Source organism: Vicia villosa, linkage group LG7 (genome assembly GCF_029867415.1).
Source record: "Vicia villosa cultivar HV-30 ecotype Madison, WI linkage group LG7, Vvil1.0, whole genome shotgun sequence".
NCBI classification, from domain to species: domain Eukaryota; kingdom Viridiplantae; phylum Streptophyta; class Magnoliopsida; order Fabales; family Fabaceae; genus Vicia; species Vicia villosa.
In genome coordinates, this window is record NC_081186.1 from 75,310,610 (window position 1) to 75,320,571 (window position 9,962).

Consider the following 9,962-nt stretch of genomic DNA (forward strand, 5'->3'; position numbering starts at 1 on the left):
TCACTTAAACACCCCACAATTATCATTTCTTTATATCTAGGAAAATGAAGTTCGCACATGTATATGTTTTAGCTTCATTTTGTGTAAGTTTGTTGTTTTCATACTCTTTAGCTTGATTATGGCATATGCATGTATTTTTTTAATAAAATCAGATGAGTAAAAAACTCCTTAATTTTGTAACCCAACATTCATAGATAATATGTGAATATTTTTTCTAGATTGCTTTTGTCGGAATTGGTGTGACACTATCAGGAGAAGATTATTGGCAAACGATATACATTTACACCAAAATAAAAGTATCACACGTATCATTTACACCAAAATAAAAGTATCACACGTATCTTTATTTAGAGACCACAAATCAACTTGGCGATTGAGAATGCAAATAATCATGCACGGAGGACATGTGCATCAACTTTTCTACCACCTTGAATGAATCAATATGACTAGTAGGACAAGTTTTGCATGCAACTATAGTTATGCATTTAATGGATCGTTCATTTCTCATGTCTTAAAGTAAACATGCTCAATAGCAAGTGTTATTTAGTTGATGTTTTTCAAAATCTCCAAAAAAGTTTTCGAAAATATGATTTACGGTACTTCATTGATATTTTTTAAAAAATAACTTAAATAGAGGATGATATTTTACATATATCTTTTTGAACACATCATAAAACACTTCCAAAAGGATCCATTAGAAAATTTAATTTTAAACTTTTAATATATAAGAAGTATCCTTCCAAAATTTTAGTAGATAAAAAACTAAGCTACCAAAGATTATTTTCAAAATGGTTAAAATTGAATTTTTCAAGGCCTCTTAGTGTCTTATAAAATGGATGGAATTATTATTATTTTTTCTTTTAAAAACAATTCTATTGGTTTATGATGTAGATTTCTTACAATAAAGTCATGTGTTTCATTTATTTTACAAGATCTAGCATTTGGAGTTTGATTATAGTCATTATCCTTTATGAGTATGATTATTCTATCATTAGACTTTTTTGATAGGTTTCAAAAACAATAAATTTTATTTAACACTCGACACTCTTTTTTCCACATGACCTTTATCCTGGGAAAATTATTATCTTGGGTAACAGTGAATCTGCTGGAAACACAGTGTGACCATTCACTGAACCAAAACAAGGTGTTACAGATTCCATAGGTTGAAAAATAAAGAAAGACAGAGTCTTGATATAACTTTTGTAAGAGCCCAACCGCTAAAGGAGAACAAAAACATTTAGTCTTATCTTTGGGATCCATGATTGATCATGTCATTTCACATTTTGGAACGATAAAAATTAAACCTATTTCAAGTACTTTTGATATAAATCAGGACCAATATATGGTGGAGGAAGTGAAAAAAATTGGAGATAATGCAGTGATGTGTCATAGATTAAATTTTGAAAAAGTTGTATTCAATTGCCACCAAGTTCGTGCAACACTTATGTAGTCTCTTTGGTAACCCCTCAAGGAGATAAAACCAAGGATTTAACTCTTTGCCACCATGACACAAGAGGAATGAACCCCGAGTTGCTTTATGAAGCTCTTAAAGTCCAACCTGGAATTGTCCCTATTTGTCATTTCATTGGAAATCAGGCTGCTGCTTGGGTACCCGATAATTCTGTTGACCATCCCTGTGTCATCTAAATGCTTACTAGTCATGCACATTATTTCCAATAAAATATATCACGGTAAAACCATGCTTGACATTTGAGGATTTCTAACTTTATGGGATCCTCATGTTCATACTAGAATTGCCTACAAATAATAGATGTATATATGGATAACTACGATGTGCAATTTTAAATTCCATGTATTCTAAATAAAGCTTGCTAGTTCTAAACTAATTAAAACTATGGTTTATAAATTTTTAATATTTTACCTAATTTTTCGTTTTAACCTGTCATTTTTTGAAGTGTAACCTAAATTACACATTATTCAGAAACAAAACCAAATGACTAATTTGGAAAGCAAAACTATATATACCTAATTATGAACCAAATGGTATACATTTTGTACCAAAATCCATCCTTAACACCAAAATAAAAGTATTACACATAATCTTTATTTAGAGACCTCAATTTAGCTTGGCGATTGAGAATGCAAGTTATCATGCATGGAGGGCAAATAATCTTTATATGTGCATCAACTTTCCTACCACCTTGAATGAATCAATATGATTTATAGGAAAAGTTTTACATGCAACTATAACTATGAATTTAGTGGATAGTTCATTGCTCATGTCTTAAAGTAAACCTGCTCAATAGCAAGTGTTAGTTAGTTGATCTTTTTCACAATCTCCAAAAACTTTTTCGAAAATATGATTTACGGTACTTCATTTATATTTTCTAAAAAATAAGTTAAATAGAAGAGGTTGTTTTAAATATCTCTGAAAAAACATCATAAAACACTTCCAAAAGAATCCATTAAAAAATTTACTTTTTGACTTTTAATATATTAGAAGTATCCTTCCAAAGTTTTAGTATATAAAAGCTAAGCTATCAAAAATTATTTTTAAAATGGTTAAAATTGAATATTTACAAGGCCTCTAAGTTCACTATGAAATGGATGGAAACATTTTTTTTTCTTTTAAAAAACAATTCTATTGGTTTATGCATAGATTTCTTACAATAAATCACGTGTTTCATTTATTTTAAAAAACCAAATATTTAGAATTTGATTATAGTCATTATCCTTTATAAGTATGATTATTCTTTTATTAGAGTTTTTCGGTAGGTTTCACAAACTATAAAATTTATTTACATGATTGTATTTTTTTTTCTAATTATGTTATAGTTTTTTTCTATTAAAATTAAACTAATTTTTCAAAGTATTTACAACCAAGAAAAACAACATTCAAGTTAGATCATTTTCCTACCTTGGAGTAGGCTATTTCAATTTCCTAAATTAAAGGGCATATTAACACCAATAAAAAAAATTAAATCAAAAATTTATATATTAAAATGTTTTGACCATAAATATTCCATGTAAATGCCAATAGTAATTTAAACTTCCACACAAAGCCTGCCAACTATACAAATGTGTCGGTTCTAAATATACTTGAAAATTAAATCTACTTAAAATATGCTTGCCTTCCATTTAATACCAAATTATTTTGTAAATCAGCATGAATTATATAACTGATGTAAATGTTTCTACAATATATTTTACAGATGCATAAACATATTCTCACCTCTTATGGTGCTTTATTCTGAAAAATAACTTTACCATTCTCCAAAAAGAAACTTTTCTCTTGACTATAAAGAAAGGTTAGAAAAGCTAAGAATTATTTGTTAAAAGAATGAATTTTAATGATTGGAAAACTTGTTAAATGACCTGTCTACAACACCTTGATATTTAATGGCTACAATTTTATGAAGGTTTTTTTACAAATTCATAAGTGCTAAAAGTTGTTTAATTATTTTTTAGTAAAGCATGAACTTGTATAAAGAGATTACGGCATATTCTATTTTTTACATACATAAAAGAAGAAAAAATGGTGAAAATTCTCAAGTTTGTATATGTTATGGTTCTGTTTATTTTCTTATCTTTTGTTGCAACAGAAGCTGGTGGTGGTAAGCTATTTTTTAAAATCTTTTTTAAAATTTATTTATTTGCTTTGATATTCATACACAATCTTTTATCTTATTTTTATATCAAATTTTTTTTCTCTTTTTCGTTATAGTGCGAGTTGAATGTGAAACTGAAAAAGAATGTCCACAAAGTCCGAATGCATTTTATGTTATTAAATGTGTTGATCACTTCTGTGAATGGGTTCAAATAGATATTGATTTGATTCCATGATTACTAGACCTTGGAGACGACAAAAATATCTTACAAAGAGGAATGGGTTATTGTGCTTGCAAAATAAATGTATTGAAACTCAATTATTTTCTCGGCTTAATTGTAATTTTAATTTCCTTATTTTTCTTAATTTTTCAATTTTGGTTTGCCAGTTTTAAAATTCGGCTTCGTAATCCTTTTTTAAAGTTTTTAATTAAAATTTTAGTCACTCTTCTAATTTGAGACTAATGTAAATGATAATGTACAATAACTAATGCAATTACAAAATTAAATAATACATATTCCTTTTTGTTCAATGTTTTTACCAACAAAACAATTGATTTTACAATATACTCTACTGATGCATAAATATTTTCTCACCTCTAATGATGCTTTATTCTGAGAAATGACTTTACCATTCTCCGATAAGAAATTTTTCCCTTGACTATAAAGAAAGGTTAAAAGAGCTTAAAATGGTTTGTTATAAAATGAATTTTAATGATTGGCAAATTTGTTAAAAGGGAAAACACAACACATTGATATTTGATGAAGGCTTTGTACAAAGTCATAAGTGTTAAAAGTTGTTTAATTATTTTTAATAAAGCATGAACTTTATATACATTATAAAGAGATCACCACACGACATATTCTATTTAGCACATATATAAAGGAAAATAATGGCTAAAACTCTAAAGTTTGTATATGCTATGGCTCCATTTCCTTTCTTATTTCTTGTCACAATAGAAGCTGGTGGTGGTGAGCTATTTCATTTTCTTTTTCAAATTTATTTATTTATAACCTTGTACTTCACAAACAATCTTTTATCTTATTTTAATTAATAACATTTTTAAACTTTTTTTTACTATAGTACACATTGAATGTGAAACTGATGAAGATTGTCAACAAAGTGTGAACGTATTTTACATTATTAAATGTATTGATCACTTTTGTGAATGGGTTGAACTGGAATTTTGATTCTAAGATTAATAGGGCTTGGAAAGTACAACAACACCCTACAAAGAAGAATTATTGTGCTAGAAAAATAAATGTATTGGAGTTCAATTATTTTACTTTAGCTAAAATGATGGTAAGACAACAAAGACTATTATTTATGTTTTCTTCATCTCTTTAAATTTTATTACTTCAAACTCCATCACATATAAAAATGGCTTTAATGGTTAGGTTGAAAATGCTTTCTATTTTTAAAACATAATTTTGTTTTTATGCCATAATTTCGTCACATTTGTAATTTTCGAAGACTTCTATTTAAATTTCTCTTATATTTTATTTAGCTTTTCTAGCCTGGTTTACATATTCAATACTTTGCTTTTTAAATTTCTTACACTCCACATCATCTTTTCTCTCTTCCACCTAATTATTCAACACGCATTCAACTTTTACTCACTACAATGATTTTCGTTTAATAAAATTCAACACCTTACCCCACCACTTTTATTTCATATTTTTATTTTCTTTTATGTTTTTGTGATTATATATTAATAACAATTGTCGATTGAAATTAAATTAATATAATTAAGACTTAAATATTTTATTTGAATTTTTTTCTAATTCAATAATTTATTTTTATTTTATTTTTTAATTTTATATTTTTAATTTATTTTTTATTTGCAGGTAATAAAGACGAGATATAAGAATAGTCATTATTAAAACAAATAAAATTAAAAAAAATTAAAATAAAATATAATACACTAAACACACAACCTAATTTAATTAGTACAATAGACTTAACTCACAAACAAGAATTTATTGGAGACTAAATAGAAAAATTAGAGAGAAAGAATGAATTTTTTTCTTAGTCCAAATCAAATGAACCAAGACTCTATTTATAGACAAAAAAATGATGAATTTTGGTGAAAATAAAAATAAATAAAAAATTGATTTTCTATAAAATAATTGACCCCAAATAATTAAGGTGAGATAAAAATATAAACAATCATAACAATCAATAAGATTTTGTAAAGTATTATAAGTGGCCCCACTCATTTCTCATTCAACATGTTAAAATTAATTCATGTCACTTTCAACATTTCATTCAACCATTCATTGTAAGTATTTAATTGAAAAATATTTTCAACACTCCATTGCAAATGGTCTTACCTAAGAGTCTTAGGTTTTAAAAGACACGGAAATTAGAATATCACTACAAAATTATAATTAACTCCTGCACAACAAATTAACTGTAGACTTTGTTGTGTTGGCAATAATTTTTGAGATCTGGGTATGACTCCATGGGTTAAACTTAATATTACTTTTGCTATAGGTTAGTCTGTGTTTAATATTTTATATTATATATTTTGACATGCGATTTAAAAGAAAAAGAAAATAATTATTATGCAATGTCAGTGTAAAATATTCTACACGGATATCACTATCATTCACAATTGATATTTGATGTGTGATTGAGAAAAAGTCAAATTTTTACAAAATTTTAACGATTATGATTCACGGACAGTATAATTTTTTTTTTACGTATATCTCAATTAAATTAAAAAAAAAATTGTTGGAAAATGTTTTCCACTAAAAATATAACTCACAAACAATCACAATCACCATTGATTCTTTATTTACCATTGATCATGATCCAAAAACTACTCATAAGAAATTATTGATCAAGAGCTATAAACCTAAAACACAAACAACACAATTCGAAAATACTCATAAAATAAAGATATAACAGGCGTGTGAATGAAGGCACAATATCCTTAAAGATTTATTCGCCAAAAACAAAAATCCCATAAGAATATTGAGCAAACTCTTGTGAAAAGATTTAGGATAACAAAATTAACAGAAACATATTCCCTCTATTCCGAATTATAAGATGCTTTGAAGAAAAAATTATCCCAAATTAAATTACTTTATAATTCCAATGCAACATTAATACAGTATATTTTTTTAATATATCCTCTATTATTATTACTCTTTCTTTTTCATACTATTTTAATTTCGTTTTTCAATATAATTATTGAAGAACATTTTTGTAAAGTTGTACATCATTTCACTTTTTCATAAACTCAATTAAATTGTCATCCACTAACAATATTAAGTAATTAATGCATTGATTTTTGGCACCGATATTTACTTGGGGCTTCGTCTTTAATAGGTCGTAGTAAGAAGACTACCTTTTCTTTCATCAAGGATCGTATCTGCAGGAAACGTATCAATTCATGGAGGGGTAGGTCATTGTCCAGGGCAGGTAAAGAGACTATGATTAAGTCTGTGCTTCAGGCTATCCCGACTTATATTATGAGTGTTTTCCTTCTTCCGGATGGTGTGATTGATGATATATTGAGAAAATGCTCAATTCTTTCTGGTGGGGAGGTGGATCTAATAGTAAAGGAATTCGATGGATGACATGGGAAAAATTGACAGTTTCGAAGGAGGAAGGGGGTTTGGGTTTTAGGGATTTTCGAGCTTTTAACATGGCTATGGTAGCTAAACAGGGATGGTTTATCATGTCTAATCCTCAGGCTCTTGTGTCCAGAGTTTTCAAAGCAAGTATTTGGAAGGCTCGGGAGGTCCTAACTTTGGGATGTAGGTGGAGTATTGGTGATGGGAGCAACATAAAAGTCATGCACGAACCTTGGCTCCGTGGAAATAGTGAGGGTTGTTTGGATGGTCCACAAGTGCAAGTTACAAAGGATATCCTACAAGTTCCCTTAGTAGAGGAGGTGATGGTCGACAGATTAGTATGGAAGGAAGAACAACATGGAATGTATAGCGTCAGGTCGGGGTATCGTATTTGGAGGAAGGCGAGGAAAAGATATGAAGGGGTGACTGCTGATGATAATTGGAATAGCCTATGGAAGATATCGGCACCGGCTAGAGTTAAACATCTCCTTTGGAGGATTTGTAAGGATTTCCTTCCGACGAGAGTGCGACTCCGCAAATATCATGTTCCATGCATTCCTAATTGTCCGTCTTGTGATAACGGGTCTGAAGATGCTTGGCATATCTTTTTTGGGTGCTCTGAGGCAATTTCCTCCTGGCGGGCTTCAGGTTTGTATGATGTTATAATTAACCGTCTTCACTCCTTCCAAGATGCTAAATCTGTTATCTTAGATATATGTTGCAAGGAAGATAGTAATCTTGCTGGTAGAGTAGCGGTACTGATAGAAGGTTTGTGGAAGAATAGAAATGATTTGGTTTGGAATAATGAGAAAGAAGATGCTACTAAACTTGGTTGGCTAGCATTGCACAAGTGGCAAGAATGGTCTTCTGCTCAATGAAATCAGCACTCCGGAGGTATTGAGGAGAATTTATTACAATGGCATCCGCCACCGATTGGTTCCTTTAAGTGTAATGTGGATGCGGATTTTAACCGTCAGTTAGGTACCACAAACCGTTGATGGTGCCTCTGAGATGATCACGGCGACTTTGTTGCTGCTGGAGCTGCATGGGATGGTGGTACTTTATCTACTCTAGAAGCGGATGCCTTAGCCCTCAAGGAAGCTATCCATGGTATTAGTTCCTTTCACCTTGGTTATGTTTTGTTTGAAAGCGATTCTCAGTTGGTAGTTCAAGGTTTAAGATCAAACGCTTGTGGCAGCTCGGAGTTTAATTGTATTATTTCTTCTATGAAATTGTTGCTATTAGATTTTCTCAACTTTGAGGTTAAGTTTGTAAAGCGTCAAGCGAATATGGTTGCTCACACTTTAGCTAAGGCGGCCAATTCCTGGACTCGACGCATGTTATTTGATGAGGTTCCTCCTTGTATTTCCTCTTATATACATAATGAAAGAAGTTAAGTTTGATTTTGTCAAAAAAAAAAACATATAAATTAATATATCATTAAATTGTATTTAGTTTTCTTGGTATGAGATTAACCTCATTTGGTTGGATAATGTGAAGTTTAATAAAGTATTATCCTTTTGAAAGAAATGAATGTGATGTTGTGATATATTTAGTCACTGTGATTTCTTGGCACACGTTATTCTTAAGTCTAATCATCTCAGGAGTAGATAACAGTTTTTCAAGTTGATGAATCGTTGAACAAATAGATTTAAAATATTAATATAGTAAGTAGCAAGTAGACATACATTGTTTATTTAGTTATTTTAGGTATAAAAGGCTAAAACCATAGAGAGTGAATAAGACAAATTTTACTTGAAGTGCATTGATACTTTTTTGTGAGGCTTAGCCATAAGTACATTAGTTACTTATATAAAATCTGAATTTAAAATCACGACACAAACAACTATTGATCTAATGTCCAAGCTCATGAACATGTATTAACCACCTACTTGTATTATAGTACAAGCACAAGCATTTTATATACTAACTTCGGAAAAACGGGAGAAGGTTAAGGTTGGAGAGTGGTGGCAAACCGGAGAAGGAGAACGCATAACATGAAGGTGGGCTAATGGGACTCTAAGAAAGGGAAAGAATGTGAGGATGGAGAAGAGGTCATAAACTATTTCTTCTCGGAATTCTCAGTTGACTACGGAGCTATGGATATGTACAAGATTTTTGTGGAGTTTGGGATTGTGGTGGAGATTGTTATACCACCTATAAGGGATAAATGAGGAAGAAGGTATGGTTTCGTTAGGTTTTGGAAGGTGGTGGATGCAAGACTATTGGAGGTGGAGTTGGATAATATATTTATTCAAGGAAGAAAAATTCATGCTAATGTGCCTAAACTCTATAGAAATACACACAGAAAAGATGCACGAACCAATTTGAGGAGGGTTAATATGAGAGGCGATGGACATCCATGGCGGGGAAGACAAAACTACAGTGATGCTGGAGGTAAGGTGAATGCTACAAGAAAGTCATATGCTCAGGCACTCAAGAATAATCAAAAGATAAATGGAGATGCCAAACAAGAAAATGGAGAGAAGAAGGGTTTGGGGTGGAGGCTGGAGGAAAAGAAACCAAAGTTTACGCATTTGCTGTTCAATATGGGGGAGGTGGACATGAAAAATTTGAGAAAGATTTTATAAGTAATGTTGAGAAGTCGGGATCAACATATAATATACATAAGGAGTCATGTTGAAAGTTATTTTAGGATCAAAGCAACGCCGTTGGGAGCAAACCTATGTTTACTAGAAGAATCTGAAGCGAGGGAAATGGAAACGTTGATAAGAGAGGCTAAGGATTGAGTGATTCATTCGTTTTCTGAAATTCATATGTGGTCACCAGAAGATGCTGATAACGAAAGA

General features: G+C 30.3%; 1 protein-coding gene, 1 long non-coding RNA gene and 1 pseudogene across 2 annotated transcripts; all 3 read left to right on the top strand.

Moving 5' to 3' along the window:
• Nucleotides 1–551, top strand: LOC131617484 (uncharacterized). The gene is made up of 2 exons (XR_009288592.1): nt 1–83; nt 219–551. It is a non-coding gene; the product is annotated as an uncharacterized LOC131617484 (long non-coding RNA).
• A 490-nt stretch (nt 552–1,041) lies between these two features.
• Nucleotides 1,042–1,881, top strand: LOC131617483 (embryonic abundant protein VF30.1-like; annotated as a pseudogene).
• Nucleotides 1,882–2,866: 985 nt separating this feature from the next.
• On the top strand, nt 2,867–5,159 carry LOC131619362 (uncharacterized). The gene is made up of 3 exons (XM_058890467.1): nt 2,867–3,575; nt 3,686–3,774; nt 4,606–5,159. Exons 1-3 carry the CDS (start codon nt 3,497–3,499, stop codon nt 4,756–4,758), a joined length of 321 nt encoding a protein of 106 aa, XP_058746450.1. The 5' UTR covers nt 2,867–3,496; the 3' UTR covers nt 4,759–5,159.
• The last annotated feature ends 4,803 nt before the right edge of the window (nt 5,160–9,962 follow it).